General features: G+C 35.0%; 2 protein-coding genes across 5 annotated transcripts; one reads left to right on the top strand and one right to left on the bottom strand.

Moving 5' to 3' along the window:
- The first annotated feature begins 2434 nt into the window (after nucleotides 1-2434).
- Nucleotides 2435-19288, top strand: LOC124296866 (peregrin). Its single transcript, XM_046747241.1, has 10 exons — nucleotides 2435-2454; nucleotides 2536-2720; nucleotides 2961-3243; nucleotides 7822-8149; nucleotides 10502-11017; nucleotides 13935-14234; nucleotides 14354-14528; nucleotides 15418-15836; nucleotides 17392-17799; nucleotides 17939-19288. The coding sequence occupies exons 2-10, from the start codon at nucleotides 2601-2603 to the stop codon at nucleotides 18117-18119; spliced, it is 2730 nt and encodes a 909-aa protein (XP_046603197.1). The 5' UTR covers nucleotides 2435-2454; nucleotides 2536-2600; the 3' UTR covers nucleotides 18120-19288.
- On the bottom strand, nucleotides 15435-23171 carry LOC124296868 (beta-ureidopropionase). 4 transcript variants are annotated; one of them, XR_006906469.1, is made up of 6 exons: nucleotides 22465-23161; nucleotides 21666-21913; nucleotides 20429-20817; nucleotides 19331-19648; nucleotides 18910-19052; nucleotides 15435-17796 (listed from the first exon to the last, which is right to left on the bottom strand). XR_006906469.1 is itself a non-coding variant. In XM_046747245.1 (5 exons), exons 1-5 carry the CDS (start codon nucleotides 22617-22619, stop codon nucleotides 19049-19051), a joined length of 1122 nt encoding a protein of 373 aa, XP_046603201.1. In that variant the 5' UTR covers nucleotides 22620-23171; the 3' UTR covers nucleotides 18208-19048. The 4 variants fall into 4 exon arrangements, 3 of the variants coding, with proteins under 3 accessions (XP_046603201.1, XP_046603202.1, XP_046603199.1); XM_046747245.1 differs by lacking the exon at nucleotides 15435-17796 and having other exon boundaries at nucleotides 18208-19052; nucleotides 19323-19648; nucleotides 22465-23171; XM_046747246.1 differs by lacking the exon at nucleotides 15435-17796 and having other exon boundaries at nucleotides 18208-19052; nucleotides 20429-20827; nucleotides 21817-21913; nucleotides 22465-23164.
- Nucleotides 23172-24132: the final 961 nt, after the last annotated feature.

Below are 24132 nucleotides of genomic sequence, written 5' to 3'. Positions count from 1 at the left end.
TGTGCATTCGGAGCTGAGAGCTATACTATAAGCAGCTTACGCTTTACCATATAGCCTGGAGTATAGAAGACTGTAAAACCATAGATAAACGTATAACCAATATAATGTAAAGATATCACTGCTACAATAACCCATAAAACCAGAGACTGCAAAACCTTCAAAACCGTGAATACTAATTATCCAGCATGAACTATACCTTCCTCCGTAACGCCGTATTATAGGCAACACGCGCAACGTTTTGAAGGCAATGCAGATCTCCAATGTGGAGCCATACAGAACTTCATCTAGAGAACACATTAGGAAACTTATCGACGAAACGATTGAAGGTAAATCAACTCGCAATAAACTCAAACATGCATACGTGGCAACGCCCAATGACAGGTAACCAATAAACATAAAGAAAACGTTCTAGAAGCTTCCAATACGTATTTGTAAAACGAACAGCGCCATCGACGTCACGTCCGCTAAAACGAACGCGCAATTGTTATATTGGGAAATCATCCACTCAGATACGCTACCTGACGGATCAAATATAAACTACTCTATGCAGGTCAAGCTTAAACTGCTGATACCAAATATAATATGTGAGAAATGTAGTTTAAAAGTGTTGAACTTTTTTTTAAATATTAAGTAATCAATTATTATCTATAAGCTTAGTTATTACTTAAAAACATCTTAAATTTCAATATTTGATCAAAAAATTTAATCATGGAGTTTCCACCACGAGAAAATAAAAATAAAACTTTCTGCTGCGTGTATGGGTGTAATAGCAAGTCTAGTAAGAACAATACAGTTCGATTTTCCACTTTTCCTTCGGCAAATTCTAGTTTTGTAGTAATTAAAAATAAATTTGGTGAAGATGAAGTAATTGATCGTCGATTAGCCTGGATAAAAGCATTGAAAATTGGGAATGAGGTTACACAGTCAAAAAAAGTGTTCATTACATTTCACCAAAAATGACTTCATACCAACATGTAAGTAATTACCTATAGAATTTCATTTCATAACTATTTGTTTATCATCAATATGAAATGAAATTTTTTGTAGTGTAATATTTGTCAGAAAAAATAAAAAACAATAAACATTAAATTTTATTTTTCATTGCAGCCAGTGTTGCGATATTGCACCCACAATTTCATGCGGTGGATCTTTTAAACGAGAAGTTTGGAGACAGAATGCAATTATTTTATACTCATTATCACAACTAGTATAATATCTGATTGCTGTAGGCCACATTTCATTAGATGTCCCGCATCAAGTATATCTTCACCACCAATAAAATTTTTATGACTAGGCTGAGTATTTGCAAACTCACAAATTTCTTGTATTGAAATTTTCATATTTTATTGAATTTTTTTTGAAAATTCAAGTCTAATAACTGTAAATAAATACACGCTTTCACATAAGAACACGAAAGCTGATTTAAAAATGCGTTTTAGAATAGTTACTGCTTCTGCCGCAAGGAGAAGCCACGCCCCCGGCAGATTTCCCAATATCAGTGGCAATTGTACACTCCCCACGAAAGTGTAGAAGGTGTAGCTAGCACGAACAAACCTACGGTTTTGATGGTTTTGCAGTCTCTAGTTTTATGGATTATTGCAGCAGTGCATTTATCTTTACATTATGGGTATGTTCCGATATACACCGCGAGCACTGTTCAGTGCTCTTACTGGGGAGAAATTCGTTCCGTTATAGACTGACAGTATAGTCGCAGTATCCTAGGGAAATATATGACGTCATAAATTGTCGCCATTTTTCTGCTGTGAACACTGGTGTTTTCGAGGTAAGGTGCTCTCAGTGCTTTGATCACGTTATCAACAGCGTTCAGAAATTTAATAGCTTCCACTATTGATAATTATTATTATTGAATATTGTCATTTAAAAATACCGGCCGTTAAAAACAAAAATAGAAAATTTGAAGAAATTTTATCTATTGCAGTGAGAGACAAATATTATGTATAAAATGAAAGTAACGCCAAAAAATGTCGATCACAGTATACTGTATTGCTTTCCGTTTTAAGCAGTAACCAGTATAGCTAACTATAAAGGAACGGCTTCGCAGTATACTAAATTGACGACACACCTTACTGCACCTTACAGTGCTCGCAGTGTATATCGGAACATACCCATTGTCGAATGTTATATAATAATTGGATATAACGGTGTTAGTTAATTATGGTGTTAATATGATGATGGATATAATAACGTATAATAATATTATAGCTCTTTGTAGTGCGAAGATCTCGTAACACGGTTTTTACGATTTGGTTAGTGAATGTCATAGTTATTTCCATCTAGGGATATTCCAAATAGTTAGACAGTTGTTTTATTACCTTATGGTTACAAGATTCTCGTACTTCGAGTTTGGTTAGTTGATAAAAGTGATGTGCAGTAATAATAGTCGATAAAACATATGGACGTTCCGGTTAGATGTTACAGTATGCTGCTCTATTAGTAATTAGTACTTTGTGGTTATGAACGCGATTGTATGGTGCATTAACCCTAAAAACAACTCTTGCCTTTTTTGTATTCTAGAATAAACAAATGTTTGATACATTCCCATGTCGGTTCTGTCACGAATTATATCCCCATAATCAAGCATGAATACTCCTCAAAGCAGTAAAAAGAAGGGAAGAAACAGAATTGGGGCTCCAGGCGATGCTGTCACAACAAGTGATTCCGAATTGTTAAGTCCCCAAGAGGCCGCGCGTTTTGTTTTGGTACGTTTATCCAGAATTTCTTAATTATTGCTCACCTACTTATTAAAGAGCTTATGCAAGCATTTATTCGTAATCTTATCGGCTTTTATTTTGCCAATTACACGTTGCATCAAGATTATCGTTCGTTCACTCTATATTTGACAATATTCAAAATTGGATGCCTAAGTATAAATCGATAAGAGACTCTCAAACAGCACATTAAGTATTAGTTAATTCAATTTGAGATTTATTTTTTAACAGATTCATAGCATCGGAGAAGAAGGAAGTAAATCAAATCGTCTGGGTATAACAGAGGCTATTCCCATCATTTCATCCGAGGAATACGAAGCGGATAACAAAAATTCCGACCACAGGAAAAGTACATCGGTTACTGACAAGGATAAAGATGACAAAACTACATTAAATTCGCTGCCAGTCGCCATGGTCAAAGCTTTAGATGGTTATGAAAGTCAAATCGGGGAAGCTGAACCCCTCCCGAATTCGTATGTTCGATTTATGGAGCGCAGCGGGGAAGAACTTGACGGTAATAAACATTCATCACTCTGATCAATGTGTTTTTTAAAACTAGGTTGAAGTTCGTTACATTCACATAGTAAAAATTGAAAATTAAACACTAGTTCGTAATTTTTTAATTAGTTCTTCGATTTGGTTTTCTGAAAATCAATATATTTTTATTAATCCTATTGAGAAGTATTCAGACATTAACTATTTGTCAAATTGTTATATTTGAAGATCTCTTTACAAGCACAAAAATTAAAAATACTGGCATCACGAACTACAGCTTCAATATCGATGCTTCTTTTGAGATTGCTTCCAGATCGTTAAAAACTTACTATTTCTCATTTTATTCAATAGATTATTTTTTACAAAGTCAATGAACAATATTTTTTCTTATGGTACTTAAATCAGTACTGCCGTTTGTTGATCACCATTATTGTCAGTGCAATATCGTAAGATTGAATTTTGAACTATGCCACTATGATGAAAAACAATATTTCAGTGAGTTTGTGGAAAATAGAATTCTCAGTAAAAGAAGTTATGAGTGAAATCAATAGATGCTATTTTTTTTTTTTTTTTTAACATTTTAAAATGATTTGAAATGATGCATCGATAGCTAAGCTTTTGTTCTCAATTCCAGTATTTTCTTTTGCATATTTATAAAGAGATCACGAATATAGTAATTTGATAAATGATTGAGGTAGGACTATTTTGTAATGAAATCACTGTATATATTATTTTTGGTCATCAAACCTCCTTAAACGTTGTGGTTGCCGAATGTAATAAGTTTTACTTTGTCAAAGCCTTTATTTGTAATTTGAAAGTTGCAGAATAACGATGAAAAAAAATCGTTTGGTTAACCTGAGACTATGGAGTTGAATTTCATGTTCTAAACGAACCATTCATCAACCACTCGTAATATTAATGCAATGATGCATTTTTAGGAAAATCATTTCGCAACTTTAGGATTGTTTGAAATGCAATAAAACATACACAAAACATGCTCATATTTTGCTAACTGCACTCCGACTACCTTTTTTTTTTGTTACTTCTGTCACTTAACTACAATACAGAATTTGTTGATAATTTTCAAAGTGGTGAAACACGTTAGAAAAAAAATTAATGAAAACTAGATCGAATACTTATTTACTGTCTCTTTATATTGTCAAATAGTTTTCAAATTTTCAATAATTTTACAATGAATCGAACATTTACAACAAACAATCTAACGATAGAATGAAATCTAACTGACAAGAATTACCACTTTTTTTTTCTGGGTCCATCACTTCGAAAATTCTTAATAAATAATTTATTGTAGTGTAGTGATGAGAAAAGCTAGACAAAAAATGGTGTTCTCCTGAGAAAGCAAAATAAACATTGGAAAAACAATTACCGTAGAAAAATAAATAAATTTTATTCCATAATTATACTACTTATACTACTTGGTAGTGTACAACCTCAATTTCGGTGGACAAAATTGGTCGAATAGTATTTGAGAAACAACGATGATTAACATTTTTGTTTTTTGACGATATCTCTTGAATGAATTAATATTTTTACCTAAAAATTGACTGAGAGCTTATTGACATTTGAATACACAGTATACTAGAATGAGGATAACATCAGAACAGGGACAATTTCGATATGGTTCTTCGGCTGGCTATGCTTTTTGTGCAATTTTAGAAAAACACTACTAGATATCCTAGGAATCTTGGATATATCTAGAACTTATATTCCTAACAAAAGTCATGAAAATATCCTGAAATTTTATTTGGGTCTGGAAAATTTTGAAGCTACAATTACAATCTTTCTCAACCCTTTAATTCACACCTTTTTTATGCAGCTTTTTATTAATTAAAAGACTTCTTTGGTTCCACGTGGTCCCTGAAATCTTTCTAAGTCTAAAAAAATATACGAACAAAAAAACCATTTTCTGCCAATCTACCATGAAATCCCAATTGCCAATTTTTACAAAATCTTAACATATGCCAACAAAATTTTTATCTTATTTTTGTTTGTCCACAATATTGGAACAGCCATTTTAAATATTCGAATTTCGAGTTCAGATTCGTAATCAGTGACCCCCATGAGCCCATGTTTACCAAATTTCAAGTGAATCGCATGTAAGGACAACTGTCTGCGTGAAAAAGTTAATCATTTTTATCTTTAATATTCATTTTCATACATGCAAAGAAATTACGTTATCTCTGACAAGTTTAGCTCAAGCTAGGTTTATAGAGATTTAGGCTCCAAATTTCTATAACATGTCACATAAATGCGACTTTCTTTAAAATTTAAATGATATAACAAAACACAGATAAGATCGATTTCAAGAAAATATCACGAACAAAGTAAAACCGACTCTCCCGAAATCAAAACTCCAAATCCAGACACCTGCACTTAGTTCAAACCCTCGATTAAATGTGTGTTATATTATCGTATACTTGGCAAATTTGTTACTGGAAATTTTTTTTTACCTTATTTCAAAAACGTCTTCTAGAGGAATCAGTTCCTAGATGTGAAAAAGTCTTGGAATATCATAAAATGATGTTATTGAGCATAGTATTTCAGAAGCGACAATCTAGTGATGTAAACACAGGGTTCCACATATTTCTTTGCATGGAATAAAATTATTTACAACATAGTTACTCCAAGAATTTTGATACTTGCAGCTGGTGATAACACTAAATTGTACATTCAGTGCTATACTAGATAATAAGTATTATCGTGTTGGTCTGATATAAATCAACAACCAATTTTACCACTATATATCTAGAGACTTTTATTTATAAACAGAATGTAAGTCTAATTTTATGAGGAAATGATCTAGTATCAGAGACATGTTTGTTGATCACCCACATTGTTGTTGTTTTTTCTCGCACTACGTAACTAAAACTTCAGTGTATTGTGTAAATATCTCACTTTTAATTTTTTCATACCTTAAAGTAATGCTATTCAAAGAAATTGGAATTTGACTCTTCAACATCCGTGATTTTATTGGTACAATTTTACGACAGTTGATCGATAACAAAGTTTTTTCACTTGATAAAGCAAATTTCCAAAAAATTCCGATTATAAGTCACTCTTGTGCATAAGTCAAATACGAATATTGAAGGGGAAATCGGCCAACAAAAAGCTTGACTTATATTCACACCAATACAGTACTATCTAAACAAAGATAATATCATTCACATAAAAATTCATCCAGATAAGATGAAATATAGTTTGTCGAGCACGTATCTTTGTGAAAGATAATCAGAAAGATAAAGATAAATACACTGAGAAAAAAGAATTGTTGGTTCAACAAAATTTTTCTGTCTGGGTAGTGAGAAAAATTTATCGCTAGAAATCATTCGGTTGGTTCAACCAGACAGTGTAGGTTCTTTAACCCTTTGAAGCATATATTTTCCATGCAGTCAAATTCCTTGAAACTGGATATGTAAGGGTTCCCGAGGTCCCTGATGTCAAAAATATGTTCAGATCTGAGAAGTTTTCAAAATTCAAAATGTCAAATGTAATATGTGTGAATAGGATTAATTTATGTATTCTCAGTCCACCATATTAGATCCGCCATCTAGAATTTCAAAATTCTGACATCGGATTCGTTTTCAGCATCCCCGAAAACCCCTGAGTAACAAACTTGAAATTTTGACTTCGGATTCGTTTTTAGTGATCCCAAAAACCCAAGATTAAAGAGTCCATTTTTCTAGTCCCCATAACCTTTCGATAATTACATTTATTCTATAAAAATAGGCACTTTCATCACTTGGTTTATCTATAGTGCTTACTATATTCACGGAATCATCATAATCCCTCATAAACATCAACATTGACATCTTAGAAGTCCAATTATGCACAAAAAAATTACGATATCTCAAAAATATAATATAAATATTAAGTAAGCCTAGCCAAGCACCAAATTACACAAGTGAGATATGGATCATCCATATGTGTGACAGACGCTATTTTTATTTCAACACCTCTGAAGGAAAGTTTGATTGAAAAATCAACAAAGTTGTCACTGAACGTAAAAAAGCAAGTGGCCGAGCATCTAAGGTCAAGTAATTTATGCTCAATCACGCAACGCCTAAAATTGAGTTATTTGAAAGTGTGCATGTCCCAAAGAATGCCGATGTATATAAAAGAGAGTAATTATATATTGCGCATGCGCTAATATTATTTTACCATACTGTTCGGAGAGGAAGCATTTTATACACGCTCCACAGGATTCGTAAATTAAACTTTCCACACAAGTGTTGGTAAAAATCATTATATTACGACCTGCAAAAAACTAATTTTGATTGGCTCCAATCATTCTTTATTCCAGTTTAATATATTGCGAAAAAATTCTTTCAGAAAGTTACTGAATTATTTATGATCGCAAAATTACATAAGAGTCTTGATTTTTAATGGTGTTGCTTACGTTTCTGTACACAGTTGATCTTATCATTATACTGTGTCAACAAAAGATGAAGATTATAGATTAATTGAAATCACATTATCTCGATAAAATAAGAGATGAGATAAATTTATCTTAGACGATTATCTTAGGTAAAATTAAATAGATCGTGTACAACATTAACTTGTAATCTTCTAATCTCAGGTGAAGTCGAGTACGACCTTGATGAAGAGGATTCAGCGTGGCTGGCAATCGTAAACGAGCGTAGAGCAGCTGCAGGCCTTCAACCGCCATTGGCGGCTGATATATTTGAGCTACTCATGGATCGATTAGAGAAGGAGTCATATTTCCAGCAGCAAACAAACGGAGGTGGAGGGGTAGCAGCGGATGAAGATGCGGTCTGTTGCATCTGCATGGATGGCGAATGTCAGAATAGCAATGCGATCCTCTTTTGCGACATGTGCAATTTAGCCGTACACCAGGATTGTTACGGAGTGCCTTATATTCCCGAGGGACAATGGCTGTGCAGAAGGTGTGTAATAGATTTTACTAATTTTGGTTGCGACTCTGGCAGTAATTTAATTTCTTATTGCTTATACGTAACTATAGCGGGATGAACAAAAAGAGGTTCAAAGGTATTATTCAAATGAAATTATCATTATTATCACTACTTGCTAGCTGTAAACTCAACACTTATATGGCTCGTATGGCCTCCACTTTACTGTATCAACTCGTGGTAGTGAAAGACGAGGTGATTTTCAACCCTTCGACAATGAGTCATAGTCATAAGTATTCTTACCACCTATTTTATATCTGTTTTTTGTATATTTGGAGAACTTTTAATATTTTTTTGCTATTTCTGATCGTATACTAATAGGTTTTCAATTCTCGAAAATAATTATTGCCGTATCGTATAAATTATTATTGTTAGAATAATTTATTTCCGAGAAAGTTACTCCTCTCCGCATATACATTTTGTACATAAATTATAAGTTTTCGGGGTCACTGATTACAAATCTGAAATCAGATTTTGAAAATTCAGTATGGCGAATCCAATCAGCGACTCCAAAATTCCTTACATGGAGATTTTTGACCATATTCCATCAAATTTGAAATTTTCGCCCACCATATTGGATCCACCATCTTCAATTTCCAAAATCCGATTTTAGATTTGTAATCAGCAAGCCTGAAAACCCCTGCATAGAGTTTTTTGACCAAATTAGATCTCATTTGAAATTTTCGTCTGCTATATTGGATCCGTAATCTTGGATTTTTGAAATTTGATTTTAGACTTTTAATCAACGACACCGAAAACCACTGCATAGAGTATTTTTGACTTGATCTGATTAAATTTGAAATTTTCGTCCGGCATATTGGATCCGCCATCTCGAAATTTGTAAATCTTGATTTCAGATTCTTAATTAGCGAGTCCAAAAACCATAGAATACTATCTTGTTATAAATGTTGACTCACACAATAATGTGTGACTCAAAAAGTTGAACTCATCTACAAATTCTGCCTCTACTACTGATCCCAGCAATGCATTCCTCACCTCCACCACTGAATTAGCCAGATGGTGTGTTCAGGGAACTTTTCTGAAGGGTCTGTGCTCCAGTTTCACAGGGCGTGTCCTTTAAGCTGTACGGCCCTCGGCAGATGGAAAAGAGTCCACCCATTTACCGCGTAATACCCCTTCAGGAGTTTCAAGATTATTTAAGGCTTAAAATAATGCACAAACATTCAAGAAACTAAAGCAAATCATTGGATTCATTTTTTTTCTGCAAGATACAGGGTGTTTCATTTTGATCGCCTTGGCCGATTACTCCAAAACCAAGCAACATACGAAAAAACGTTTCCTACAAAATATTTAGAGTTCAATGAGGAAAAAAAGATGAGAGTGAAAAAAGATTTTTTGTAAGTGGAGCCACTAAGATCAGGTAAAGGTCAATTTTTCTTTTTTTTTAATAGAACAGTGTATTTTTTCCATCGACACTGAAAAAGCATAAAATTCTGCATCAAATATTAATTACATACTTACCACCTAAACTCGTCTAACGAGTTATCGGTACCTTTCTCTGTAGCAACTTGACCCGCTCGTATCTCATCACTGGTCAAGTTTACGTGTTAAGTAAGCAATTTTTGTTGCAGAATTTAATACCGTTCCAGATACCGATGAAAAAAAATACACTGTTCCATTTAAAAAAACCAAGTTGACTTGTACCTGACCTTAGCGACTTCATTTACAAAAAAACATGTATGTGGCCATCGTGCGTGATAGAAGTGAAACTTCTGAAATTTATATAAGTGATTTACCATTACTCTCTGACTTTAATTATTCGAAGAATGGCTTTTTGAATGGCTTATATTCAAACAATGAAGTTGAGAGACTGAATCTGAAAGAGAGGGAGAGAGTCAATCTTCGATTTTTATTTAAAATATTAAATAAGTTTTTGTGTTCAGGCACAGTTTAGTGGGGGCATGAAAATCCGCACAATGGAAAGACCACTGATAGGAGTCATTTGGGGATTTCATAACATCACGATTCACAACACAGCGTTTTAAAACATTGTGTTTCACAAAATTCTGTAGTTACCCCCGTTTAAAAAATTTCACTTCAAGATGCTGACAGTCTCATCTTCTTTTCCCCTTTGAACCCCAAATATTTTGTAGGAAACTTTTTTCATATCTTACTTTGTTTTGGAGTAATCGGCGTAGGGCGATTAAAATTAAACACTCTGTATATTGAAGAATGCTATCTCTAAGTTCGACCTAATTGCCATTTTTTTTTTCTTGTCTTTTTTATTCAGCCAACAGATTGCAACGAAACATATTCCAATGGTAGTTTCAAATTCATGAAGATAACCAAATTTTTTGCTCGTTTTAGGTGTTTGCAGAGTCCCTCCAGAGCTGTCGACTGCGTTCTCTGTCCAAACAGAGGCGGAGCTTTCAAGCAGACAGATCGCCCTGCGACTTGGGCGCATGTAGTTTGCGCGCTTTGGATACCAGAGGTGCGATTTGCAAATACGGTATTTCTGGAGCCTATAGACAGCATAGAGAGTATTCCTTCGGCTCGCTGGAAACTTACTTGCTGTGTATGCAAGAGGAGAGGCGCTGGCGCCTGCATACAATGTCACAAGAGCAGCTGCTATGCCGCGTTCCACGTCACCTGCGCCCAACAAGCTGGACTTTGCATGCGAATGCGGACTGTTCAGCCAGCTAACGGTGAACCGATGCTCGTTCAGAAAACTGCTTATTGCGAGGGACATGCTCCTCCGGATTACCAACCCTCCAACAACCCTGCTGATGCCAGGCGTAGGGCTATTGCCAACAAAAAAAGCTCATCCGCACCAGTTATTTCAATACCAACTATTCCTCCCGAACGGATACGAGAAATTGCCAGGTAAATTTTGGAAGATTTTAACGAAGTTTTTGCTTAGTTTTGAAATCTTCTGAAACCACTCAAAATTTCATAAATCTTCTGGAATCCTATGAAACCATCTTGATACTATAAAATATTTTGAAATCCTTTGAAATCTTGAAATATATTGTACTTATATAAAAATTGGTTAATTCGTTGCTTATTACACTTCAGTGTTAATTGAAACAAGAAATCTACAAATTAAGATATTTTCAGCTTTATGAACGATATATTACATGATAATGTAAATTCAAGAGCATCCAAATTAAGTTTAACATAAACATCTATAATATATACAGGGTGTCCCAATTTAAAGTACGCATTACGCTTTCAGCCGAACTAACGTTTCAATTGGAAAATGTGTCCTACAAAAGTTGTTCGGTTCAAAGGGGGACACATGAAGATTTTTTTTTTTTTGGTCCAGCATCATAATTGGTGATGCTGTGGAGGATGCACCAGTTTTTTTAAATGGAATCATGCATTTTTCTTTCAACTTAAATATTCTTCATTCAAAAATTTACAATTTTCTCAGAACATGTTTTTTTTCTAAATAAATAGTTCGTGAGATAGAACAAAAAAACAAATATTTTATTACTCCAAACTTTCTCTGTGATATGTGTGATATGTCGGAGCATCAGTGGGGTGACTACAGATGTTCAAAAATACCACCATCAAGAGCAATACATGCTCTCACTCGCTTTTCGAAGCTCCGCACCGTTTTCAAAAGGATTGCCCTTGGAATGGCTCTGCACGCTTTAGTAATTCTATTTATCATGTCAACCCTAGTCGTTGGAGGCTCTTGGTAAACAACATCTCTAAGGAATCTCCACAAAAAAAAATCAGGCAATGTTAGATCCGGCGATCTTGGTGGCCACTCAACTGGACGTTCTCGACCGATCCAATTACCACCGTAGGTAGCCTGCAGATAATTCCCACAATTCGGTTTTAATGAGGAGGTGCTTCATCTTGTTGGAACCACATTCGTGCTCGTGTATCCAAGTCAACTTCTTCCAAAAGCTCTGGACAGATTGATCACCAACATCGGTGGAAATTAAATGTTTGGTGTGGGATCGTCAACGGATATCTTGTAGGGCCATATTACTTCGAGGGACCGGTGACCGAGCAAAGATATCTCGACTCTGCAGAACACATTACCAGAGCTTTTGGAAGAAGTTGACTTGGATACAAGAGCACGAATGTGGTTCCAATAAGATGGAGCACCTCCTCATTATCTCCGAATTGTGAGGAATTATCTGCAGGCTACCTACAGTGGTAATTGGATCGGTCGAGAACGTCCAGTTGAGTGGCCACCAAGATCGCCGGATCTAACATCGCCTGATTTTTTCTAGTGGGGATTCCTTAGAGATGTTGTTTACCAAGAGCCTCCAACGACTAGGGTTGACATGATAAATAGAATTACTAAAGCGTGCAGAGCCATTCCAAGGGCAATCCTTTTGAAAACGGTGCAGAGCTTCGAAAAGCGAGTGAGAGCATGTATTGCTCTTGATGGTGGTATTTTTGAACATCTGTAGTCACCCCACTGATGCTCCGACATATCACACATATCACAGAGAAAGTTTGGAGTAATAAAATATTTGTTTTTTTGTTCTATCTCACGAACTATACATTTAGAAAAAATACATGTTCTGAGGAAATTGTAAATTTTTGAATGAAGAATATTTAAGTTGAAAGAAAAATGCATGATTCCATTTAAAAAGACTGGTGCATCCTCCACAGCATCACCAATTATGATGCTGGACCAAAAAAAAAAATCTTCATGTGTCTCCCTCTGAACCGAACAACTTCTGTGGGACACATTTTCTAATTGAAACATTAGTTCGGCTGAAAACGTACTGCATACTTTAAATCGGGACACCCTGTATACACAAGTGCACTTACGTACTGGAAACACTTGCAAAATCTGGAATTTTTTTTTTTTTGTAACCCTTGGAACAACCAGTTCTATATTATAGAATCAAAATTATTCTTCCTGAAGTTTTTTCATTTGTCGTACATGAACCATATAACTTAGATTCATAAATAACTTCTAATATTTAACAGTAGTTTCAGATATTTGTCATGTTTGTGTTTGTATCGTGGCACATTGGAAAAATTCTTCATTTCAATCATTGCACATAATAATTTTCTGCAGCTTGATTGATAGCAAACAAAAAAGGATGTGAAAACACTGCACAATTTCTTTGATCTACAAGTAAACAACTATTTCCGTGACGCACGTGCAAAAATATATCTTGGAGAACGTGAACACCAGGAAAAAACATACAAATATACATCTTCTTGAAATTTTTGCTTGTAAGAAATTAGCTTTCTTAGGATCTGATTTTTAAGAAACTCATCTTTTTGAGTATTAAACTGATTTCTGTAAAAAAATAACTGTTATGCACGTTGTGTTTCCTATTGGTGAATTCAAATAACGAGACTAACAAGAGCGGCCAGCCGATTTTGTTACACTCGAAAGCAGTGAAACTAGATCAAATTCCACTACGCACGATTTTTATTTTTTTTTCCCCTTCTTATCTGCCTGTAGCTACTAGTTTTTGAGTAATCAGGAGCTGAAATTTCCGACTGTCAAGTCCGTATGGTGAGGGGCTCTGCTAGCCAGCATTCATCTGGCGGCCTACAGCCAGAGCTGCTTAGTCTAATAGAATTTGACCTAGTTTCACTGGTTTGAACTTGAACTCAATCAGCCATCTCGGATCCATGACCTCCCCATGTAGGATAAATCTGCACCAGGGTGGTCCTTAAATAAGTTATTTTTGAATTTCGACTAATTAAAATTCTAAATCTAAAATTGAACATTTTTGATAGTAAAAATATAATTATACCAGTGAAAAAGTTTTTTTTTTTTTAGTAATCATTAAATTTCTTAACTATCCAGCTTGGCTGAAGGCTTGCCTAAGAAAAGTCAGTTGATACAAAGATTGATAGCTTATTGGACTTTAAAACGCCAATTTCGAAATGGTGTACCGCTTCTGAGAAGGCTTCAAAGTTCCCATCCACATTCTCGTCCTCCGACGTTAGGAGGTCACATATCACCAGCTGTGGACGGTGAACTTAGAGGAGAACTTTACCGTCAACTAAAGTATTGGCAATGTTTACGTCAGGATTTAGAACGGGCAAGACTCCTCTGCGAGTTGGTTCGAAAACGTGAAAAGCTGAAGAAGGAGTTCTTCAAAGTGTAAGTAAGCTCCAATCTGATACATTCAATGTCCTTGCATAAGTATACTGTAGTACTGGGATTTAGATGAGTTTTTACTTCACTTAAGCTACAGCTAACTCCCAATATTATATTCGTAGGAAAGAGAAGTGCTTGTGGTATGAACTTCGACCGCTTGAAAGTATACTTAGATCACTCTTAGAAGGAATTAAAGCAAGAGATACCAACGACGTGTTTGGGCAGCCAGTTGATACTGATCAAGTCACAGACTATCTTGAAATAGTATCGCATCCTATGGACCTGTCAACGATGCAGGTATGAAACAGTTATATCGAAGAAAAAAAAAATTACCTTGACGAGCCAATCTATAAACTTTTCCTTGGAAACGTTTCGAAATTAGTAAAAATTTACTTTCTTAAGTAACTTGAAAATCTAACCAGTTCCAAGTCGAGAAGAGCCCCATCGATTCAAACCAAAATCATCAAAATTCGTTTACCCATTCTTGAAATATTATCAAAAGAATTTTTGTCATAGTATTTGAATAATCCTAAAACCACTAGAGTGATCAGGTCCTAAATCTAATCAGTTTTGAATTAAGAAGACCCACATCGTTTCCAACAAAAATCATCGAAACCCCTGTTTTTGATGTATCATTGATTGAATATATATATTTTTTTTCTTTTGTTATTTGAATAACTTTAAAACTGCTTAACCAATCAGAACCGACATTTCATCAGTACTGAGTTCAAAAGTGCCGCGTAGATTGGGACTAAAATCATTATAATTTTTTTTTTATTTACAAATTCTGTTATCCAGATAACTCAAAAACTACCGGACCATTCAGATCTAAAATCTAATCGATTGTAAGTTGATAAAATCCGCGTCGATTGAGGACCAAATCATTTGAATCCATTCATTTATTCTTGAGATATCATCTGGCAAAAAAATCGATAACACACACGCTCGGTGTCAGAAAATGGCCAGTTATTCTTTAGTCCTTAAAACCTGGAGATCTGGTAAGAACCCAATTTTTCAATTTTGGGGTGATTATAATAACTTCCTTTTTCAGTAGAGCGGGAAATTACTTATGCCTACAGATGTGAAACACGGTATATACGCATTCCGATAAGCTTTATTCCAAACAAATGTATTTACAGGAAATGCAAATTAAAAAAACCAATTCAAATTAATATCTTAATTACAGGCTAAACTGGAAAAACAAGAGTACGATTCCATCGGCGCATTTGAAGCTGACTTCAACCTCATGGTGAGCAATTGTCTCGCTTACAATCGGAAGGATACAATGTTTTATCGAGCCGGAGTTAGAATGCGCGAGCAAGGCGGAGCGCTTATTGAGCAAGCTCGTAAAGACCATCCTGAATTCAATCCTGTCATCGAAGAGGAATCAACTGTCGCCAAACCGCGAAAACGAGAAAGAACTGGTCGCAATAGAGGGGAATCAGAGTCACAAACAAACGAAAAAGAAACAGGGGGGGGTGGGGTTAATCGACGAACTGCGGTGTTGTTCACACGCAAGGCCAAAGCTCGTGCAAGTAGAAGTGGCGTGCCTCCCGTTCCAGAAGGAGATCAAAAAAAACAAGGAGATAGTTTCAGAGTGTACAGGTATGAGAGGCTGAAATCTACGTACTTCAGGAATAATGTCCTGAAATTCATAGATTTTTTGTATTTGCATATTCTATTTTAAAATTATCCTATAATTTCGTAAACATAGCAGCAATTCTAAGACGCAAATAAATTCACTATACCATCAAACGTAACTGAAAATACAGTTTTACAATGAGAAACTAGATATAAATGGGTTTGAATCATTTGGAATAAGGGTGAATTGACATTTAAAATGTCCTCACTGTTATTTGTGCCGATGGTAGTGAGCTCGAATAAAGACGACATCCCTGCTATATAACAGAAATAATGCTGAGTAAATTCGAATAACTTAAGCTATAATATGAACAATTTGCAAAAAGGTTTTAAGTTGGAATTGTCGAATGGATTAAACAGAGTAGAGTTTAATCAGTTTCTTTCATATTTTTAATCCGATTTTAATGGTTTGAAACTTATTTTATTCACTATAGATTTTTAAAGATGACCCGAAAAACATTTCACAAATACTAAGTGGAAGATTTCCGTAATTAAGGAAGGATATATGCTAATCAACAATGACATTTATACTTTATAACTATACTACAATGTAAGATTTATTAAATGTTTTCAGACCATTTATCTGACAGGAGATCTGGTTAGCGAAAAAAATGTACCTAAAACTATCAGGTCCAATTAAAAACACCAAAGTTCAACCATTTTAAACGTTTTCTCAAACCATCCACATCTCACAATCAGCTTGTGCTATTCGGATTTGCTCAGAATCAATGCTATTTGTTTCATTCGTGTTCATCAGCATTAACAAAAATAACGTTGCTGGAGATTCTTTATACGGTTTTTCCTCGTTTTCTAATTTTTAGTTCCAACAATATAGCTGATTTATCATTAGATTAATGAAGTCATGATTGAATTTGTAACTAAAACACTTGCACTAGGAAATCGAATAAATTGAGTTCTGACAGTATGGCCGGTTTATCCTTAGATTAATGAAGTCATTATTAGATTTCTAACGGAAACGCTTGCACTAAAAAATCGAATAAATTGTTAAGTGTCTCAGGAACATGGAATTAGACTATGCAATCGAGAAATTTTGTGTCACATATTTATCTCATACTTGATTTTTTCTTGCAAATTCATCTATTCCTCGAGTTTTGGCTATGGAAGATGATGTAAAACTTGAAAAACCTACAAACCAGTAACGATCGCAATTTTTATACTACAATTACATGAAAGTGGAAAGACAGTCATACAGCGATGATCGATATTTCTTTCTTCCAAGTTGAATTCTGACCATTTTGTAACTAAAGATAGTGTAACATTTCAAAAATCTTAACGGCTGCTAGAGCTGATGCAAACTGTCCTAAACATGTTTCATAATTTCATTACACATATGCTGATACTTAAAAAAGGGAAGTCCAATTTGCTGTTCTGAGGCCTGTACCAATTTAGTAAAAATATTTTAATTAATAGATAGTACTTTGTAACGATGGATTCTATTAGGAAAGAAATGTTTTTAACTCAATGACGAGTCTCAAATCTAGTCACACACACATTCCAGGAGCGGAGTAACTGAAAGCGATGGAGGAGAAGGCGAAAGTCAATCTTCAAGCTGTAGCAGTTGTTCGACAAGTCGTACGACAAGCCCAGAGGTGGAAAAAAAGGATGCAGATATGGATACCGAAAAAGAATCCGAGGTAGAGAAGGAGAAAAGTACCGAAGAAGAAGGGGAAGAGGATGCCGACGGGGAAGGGGAAGACGAAGATCGTTTGGAGGCGCTGCAACTTGTGTGGGCAAAGTGCCGAGGATATCCTTGGTATCCCGCACTGATTATCGATCCCGGAACACCCAGAGGAACCGTGCATAAAGGAGTTCCGATTCCAGCACCGCCTGACGACGTTCTCGCTCTCGCTACCAATTACAAGGATCCTGTTTTTCTTGTTTTGTTCTTCGACACAAAACGTACCTGGTAAGTTTGACAATTCAGAAATTGCGATCTAAGTTTCTCTTGCCTTTCGAAAAGCTTGTTATATTATGCTGTACATGCGTATTAGACGACGAATGATATTTCGATAGTTCGACATGTCATCACATTTTTCAATTTCTAGGCAATGGCTGCCTGGTGAGAAGTTGGAAAAATTGGGAGTGTCAAAAGAGTTGGACGAAGGGAAACTAATCGAATCTCGGAAACCTGCGGATCGAAAAGCAGTCAAAAAAGCCTATCAAGAGGCACTGCATTATCGCAAGCAAACACACAACTCTGCGCTTGCCACAGCCTCACCTGTATAACTTATAGTGAATACCCAGTTGTTTGAAATACGGTTATATTTTTGTTTCTTCACGTTTATTTTACTACCCAAGCGCAAATCACGTACAGTTGTCAATATTCTCTAAATGTGACTTTCGCTTGGATTAAATTATTAAGGACATTGGTGGGTCGTAGATCTTTCTTTTTTTTTTTTTTTTCATTACGAGCTAAGAGCACATTGGCTATTTATCGGATTAATGTATTCGTAAGCAGCAATGATGTTAGCAAGTATGCAAGAGACAGAAACGAAATGATCAAAGTTGATAGAAACAGCTTAGATATCGATTTTTCAATTCAAATCACTTTTAAGGGGTGAAATATTTAGTATTTTTATTCGATATCACTCTGTAAAGACGGAATTTATTCAGAAAACTATTCTCTACAGCACTGGTGACACACTTTTTTTTTCTGACATTGGTATAGTTAAATATTCGTTTTCTGAGAAAATTTTACTGGTGTCGAGGTTGATCAAAGAATAGCGGCAATAAATTTACTAGCGGCAAACGAATGTTTCAGAAAATTTTTTAAAAATAGTTCTAACAACATAATAAGTAATGGTGGAGTAAAATAGAATGAATCTACTGGATTTTATACTATTTTAAAGCAATTTTCTACAATAAATCGACATCTAAGCTTTTGTTTGTGATTTTGCTATTTCTTAATCGCGCATTTCTAGAAAATCATCGTAAATTACGAATATATTAGTTGAGTAAATACTCGATGTGCGACTGTCTTAATCAAATGAGCAAAACGCGTTGATTTTCAACTCACCAAATTCCTAAACGACGAAGACGTGGAGAGCTTCAAAGAAATTGAAAAAGCGAAAGGCCTTATTCCCGAATTACTTGTGGCTTGTAGTCAGGCTTAACTGCCTCTGCAAGTTCTCGAGCATAGATGTCCAGTCTCTGTGTCATCTAGAATTATAAATTATATTTTACAAATACAAATGCAAAAATGAATTTTACACAATACAATTTCACACTCATTTTTCTACAGTGCTACAAAAAAAAAATTCGTTTCCAGTTAATTGGAACCATTTTTAACAAAATCAACAGATAATATCTGTGTAGACCATGTAAACTGTACTCTAAGCTGTCTTTAGACATTAGAGATACACAGAATAGAATTTACATCGTTGTTTGATACAAATTTTTAACTGAATTTTTTTCCTTGGTAATTTCTACCTCCTCACCCTGAATCCCCAAGCGTCTCTTGTCTGGCGGCAGAGATTAAGATCCAATTCGGCAACTAAAAGACCGTCACGATGACGACTAAGACCGGGAGTTCTGGTTCCATCTGGTGCAGCCACATAACTCGATCCATAAAAGTGGCCAAAGTTTTTATGAGCAGCAGCGCCATCCCCAGAGGTAAAAGCATTGGGAAATATTTCATTACCAACTCTATTTATCGCACAGGTATAGTAACTGTTTGCGATAGCTGCATTACGAGCCTCGATCGGCCACAAAGGCTCAGACAGTAAGCCGACTGTTGCTGAAGGATTAAACACCACCTGTGAAGAGTGAAAAATTGAAGTTCAAATATTCACTTCTCTACGTTTCCAACGGGTGACCACAGAATTTGATTTTCGAAATTTCCTGGCCGAAATTACGCTTTTCCCTGACTTTTGTCTTTGATACATCACTTTTTGTAACACTTACTGTGATTTTAGAAACGTTGAAATGGAATAGTTTATTAAGGAGCTTCCACATCTTCAGTGAAGATAATGTAAAAATTCTCAAGAAAACACTTATTGATTAATTTTTGTAAAAACAAACTTATGTTAAAGTTTCATGAATTTTAGGGAGTTCGTTTGCTAGTATATCTAGTTCAAAACTCATTGTGCCGCAGTGATAGAATCTCCTCCCAAAGGGTTCAACTTGCGACGGTGCATCGCTCTTTTGTAGCGGAATTCGTGAAAGTTACTCATATAACAAAAATTGACAAAAAAATTCCAACCACCGAAATTTGAACCTTTTGCTTTCGTTTGTTTATTTAATATAGGACGAAAAAGGGTAAGTTCGCTCTGTCGGTAAGGGTAGGAGTACTAGACCTTAAACCCACAAAATTTCTGAAATAAGTGTAGCATGCGTGTTAGATTAACAGTTAGTTTAAATCATCAGGAATAGTTTACAAACTGAAAGATCGTATCGAAGACCATACGTCATAGGATTTCCAAGAAAAACTAGAAGTATTTGCTGAAATTCCCTGACTGATACAAAATCTCCTGACATTTGTCGAGTTTCCAGATTTCCCAAACAAGTGGTTACCCTATTCCAACAGTAATTTTTACCTCTGCGCCATTTACTCCAAACATCATCCAGTTCTGCGGATGATGTCGGCCGTAACAAATGTTGACGGCGATACGACCGAACCGAGTCTCAAAAACAGGATGCCCTGTATTGCCCTCCATGTAATAAGTTGATTCGTTAAAATCCCCAACTCGTGGAATGTGATTTTTCCTGTGCTTTCCAATGATATTTCCATCTGTACCGATCACCACACATGTATTCCATATGGTGTCACCTTTGTTACTGTCCCGTTCCAGAATTGGTGATATAATGACCATGTTGTACTGCTGCGCAAGCTTGCGAAGAACCATCACACTTGGACCGTCCGATACATCTTCTGCAAATTCGCACCATGGCTGTTTTTCCCTCGTGCAAAAGGCGAAAGGCATTGCTGTGAATTCCTACTCATTTACTATTATAATATCGGCTAATAAATGACTGTAATACATTTATATATGGGACAATCCATGATATCTCAAACATGATTGGTTGATTAAAATAAATTTGAAAGCATCGAAGTTTGAACAAATGCAAGATACCGAATTTAATAGAATAACAAAATATTTCGAAATGATCGTTTCATAACAGCCGCAATTATATGTAAAAAATAATGAAAATATAACAATTCATTATTGGAATGCATTTTTCGTGTGAAAATGATTGAAACAATTTTTTGTAAATGGATGAAAAATGTATCTTTGAAAAATTACACAGTAACGAATATATTTAAAAAAACGTTATTAACTAACTCCAATATTGATGACACGTTTGTCGATATTTTATGATTATAAATTCTGTAATACTGTAATATTTTTTTTTCTCAACATATTTTATCAGGAACTCTTTTTCGTTTATTTTCACATTAAAAGTGCGCTCCAATAATTATATTTTGATTTTTATTATTTTTTGCAATCAACATTTGGTGTTATGAAATTATTCCGATCTTCTGACAGTGTTCAAAAATTTTATTGTACTTTAGTGACTTTTTTGAATATTTTCTGTTTTTAGAAAATGAGTGTTTTGAAAACAACACATTTAATAACATTTGAAAAGCACACAGTCACAAAAAATCTAAGCAACAAAATTACAGCTTTTTTTCTCTTTCGTACAAGGGAACATCTTGGAACTTTTATTATATGATTTGGCCATAGAACATCCTGTTAAAACCTCAGTTCAATTGATTTGGTCAAAAGAAACTTGCTGCCCACTAAGTTAACGACTCAATTTAAAGAAACGTACACCAAGCTTCCTGAAGACAAAGTAAATTGACTCCACACTCAGCGGCTTGTTCCACATATGCTGTAATTTTTTTGAATATAGCATCTCTTTGGTGATTTATAGGACTTGTTGTTGGTAGTACGATCGAATGCTGTATTAATCCAACTCTAACCATTCGGGGTTGACGAAGCTGCTCGGGTGAAGCTCTAAATTTCCATCCCTTTATTTCGACATCATCGGTGCCTTTGAATCTTGGTAAGTTTAAATTCCTGTTGGCACCATTTTTTACGTATCATTATCATTATTACCGATGCATTTATATCATATGCATTATGCATTGAGATGTAACATGAAAACTGAAAACCCAGAGAAGTTATAGAATGATAACGTTTTAGTTCCAGATTTTAATACTACAGCCAGCTCAACAAACACTTACTGACATTTTGCGTATAAGGCATTCTATGCCAATTCGATCCGGTTTTGACCTTATCGTATTTAATTTATACAAAACATTTTAGATGATAGTAGCGTTTCTAAAAAATAAAATTTTACCATTTTTTTGGCGCAACCGTTTAATATTTAAACATTAGGAAGAATAATAAGAGAATCCACCCAAAAATTATCGGACTAAACTATGACATCATCGAAAATTTTTGGAGAATTCTAAATACGATGGATCTGTAGAAAAATTTGATTAACTCAAAAACAGCTGCATGAAAAAATCCAAAATACAAAAATGTGCGGCCAATTCATGTTCGAATTGGCACGGAATGTCCTATATGTTGAGTTGTAAAATGAGGCACATCTGCTCATAACTTACTCCAATTCTCCTCCATATAAAATTCTCTTCACTTCTCGTAACTCATTTATCGGCAAATGTTTATTTAAAATATCCTCCAATGTATAAGATTCCATTTTACACGAGAATGAAAGTGGAACAAATTCACGCCCCGATGATCGTGCAGCGACTGGCATCAGAGTAGAATGTGTCTCTTTTTATTTCAATGTTCACGGACCAATCGGCGGTTGATTCTCGGATCACCGGCAAATACGACATAATCATGTCGTCTGTCAAGTCATAAATTAATATGAGCTTCATTTACACACAATTACAGTACGCGATAAGAAACTCGCGCACGTATAAATGCGCGTTTAACTCATTTCAAGCTGCGGGCGGTGCTCAAGTGTAGTCTATTATTAGTTGTGTTTTATAAGTTAAAATTCAATTGTACGTGTGGACAAACGAATATAGGTATTAAGACTATTTCAGTTGAGGGAATTTTTTGTCCATTTCTCTGAAATCAGATCTTAATGACCGTTTTTACCTACTGCAAAATCATCCCGGAATATTAGTCGGCTTTTTGGGCCGCGCTTAAGTTTGCAAAATGAGTCGTAGGTGAGCCGAAGACAAATATTGCAAATACGCGTGGCGAAAAGACCGTTGCCTCCTTGTTCCACACGATTCTTTACGTAACAAGAGTATGTTACGCGTTTTTTCACGTCGCGCGACATTGAGATTAGGGTTCTGTAATGTCTGATTTATTTGTGACAGCGCATGCGCATAGTACAGAAATGGCCACTTCTAAGTCCTAGGATTAAAAAGTGGTCTCTTTTGTACTCCGCGCATGCGCATTCGCAGACTCACTCGACCGTCGTAGAAACAGGTACTTTGTGTACAGAAAAGACGCATGACATCCTTGCGTTATATAAAAATATTTACTTATCCATTTTCCAAAAAGTTCGTCTAGTACAATCTGATAGATTAGCTTCATCTTAGCGATAAAAAGAATTCAAATAACACAATCAAAGATACCAACGATTTGGGAAAACGTTTTATAACGACAATGTATAAAATTTTCGATCATTGGTGTTTCTTGTCCTATTCTAATATTCTGGGGATTATTTTTTCACCATAAAAAACTCTGGAGAAAGCTAGAAAGTGACTTTACAAATAGTTATCACCAAAAGTGACTATTATAATATATGAATATTACACTTAAAAATTATAACTATGTTCTAATTTAAGTGTTTCAGGATATATTTCAGACCATTTGTCGCAGTCTGGTCAGCGAGCAGAGTCACTCTAAAACACTAATAAGAATCAAATAAAAAAACACCATGTAACTATTTTAGACGTTCTAATTACAAAACTTTTCTCAAATTATTGATATTTCAGGACGTGTTATTCGATTTTAGTCAGATTCATTTCTATAGCAGATTAAGGATGTTGCTACATTTATCTTCACCATCATTGGTCAAAACAATATTGCTGGACATTTTTTTATCGGGTTTTTCTTTTTTCTTGAGTTTAGATTCAGTTGGTCGACCGATACGTCCTCAATGCAAATAATAACATATCTGTTTTTCTGTTTTCGTTTCGATCAGAAGGTATAAAAAGTAGTATTTTTGCTAATAACTTTTTGAACTGCGGGCACGAAAAAAAGTGTAAGAATGAATTTAATACAGAATTTAATCATCCTGTATAGGA

This window comes from Neodiprion virginianus, chromosome 2, assembly GCF_021901495.1.
Source record: "Neodiprion virginianus isolate iyNeoVirg1 chromosome 2, iyNeoVirg1.1, whole genome shotgun sequence".
NCBI lineage: Eukaryota > Metazoa > Arthropoda > Insecta > Hymenoptera > Diprionidae > Neodiprion > Neodiprion virginianus.
Note: the sequence above shows the minus strand (reverse complement) of the source record. Positions and strands in the feature narration are given on the sequence as shown.

Bases quoted from the DNA above. Each gene is read 5' to 3' on its own strand.
- LOC124296866 (XM_046747241.1), top strand. From the start codon at position 2,601: ATGAATACTCCTCAAAGCAGTAAAAAGAAGGGAAGAAACAGAATTGGG. The intron at 14,235-14,353 runs GTAAGTAAGCTC...TTATATTCGTAG, and splicing joins AAGAAGGAGTTCTTCAAAGT to GAAAGAGAAGTGCTTGTGGT. The intron at 14,529-15,417 runs GTATGAAACAGT...TCTTAATTACAG, and splicing joins TGGACCTGTCAACGATGCAG to GCTAAACTGGAAAAACAAGA.
- LOC124296868 (XM_046747243.1), bottom strand. From the start codon at position 22,619: ATGCCAGTCGCTGCACGATCATCGGGGCGTGAATTTGTTCCACTTTCA. The intron at 20,818-21,665 runs GTACGTTTCTTT...AGGAATTCACAG, and splicing joins TTGTCTTCAGGAAGCTTGGT to CAATGCCTTTCGCCTTTTGC. The intron at 19,649-20,428 runs GTAAAAATTACT...CACTCTTCACAG, and splicing joins TTGGAGTAAATGGCGCAGAG to GTGGTGTTTAATCCTTCAGC.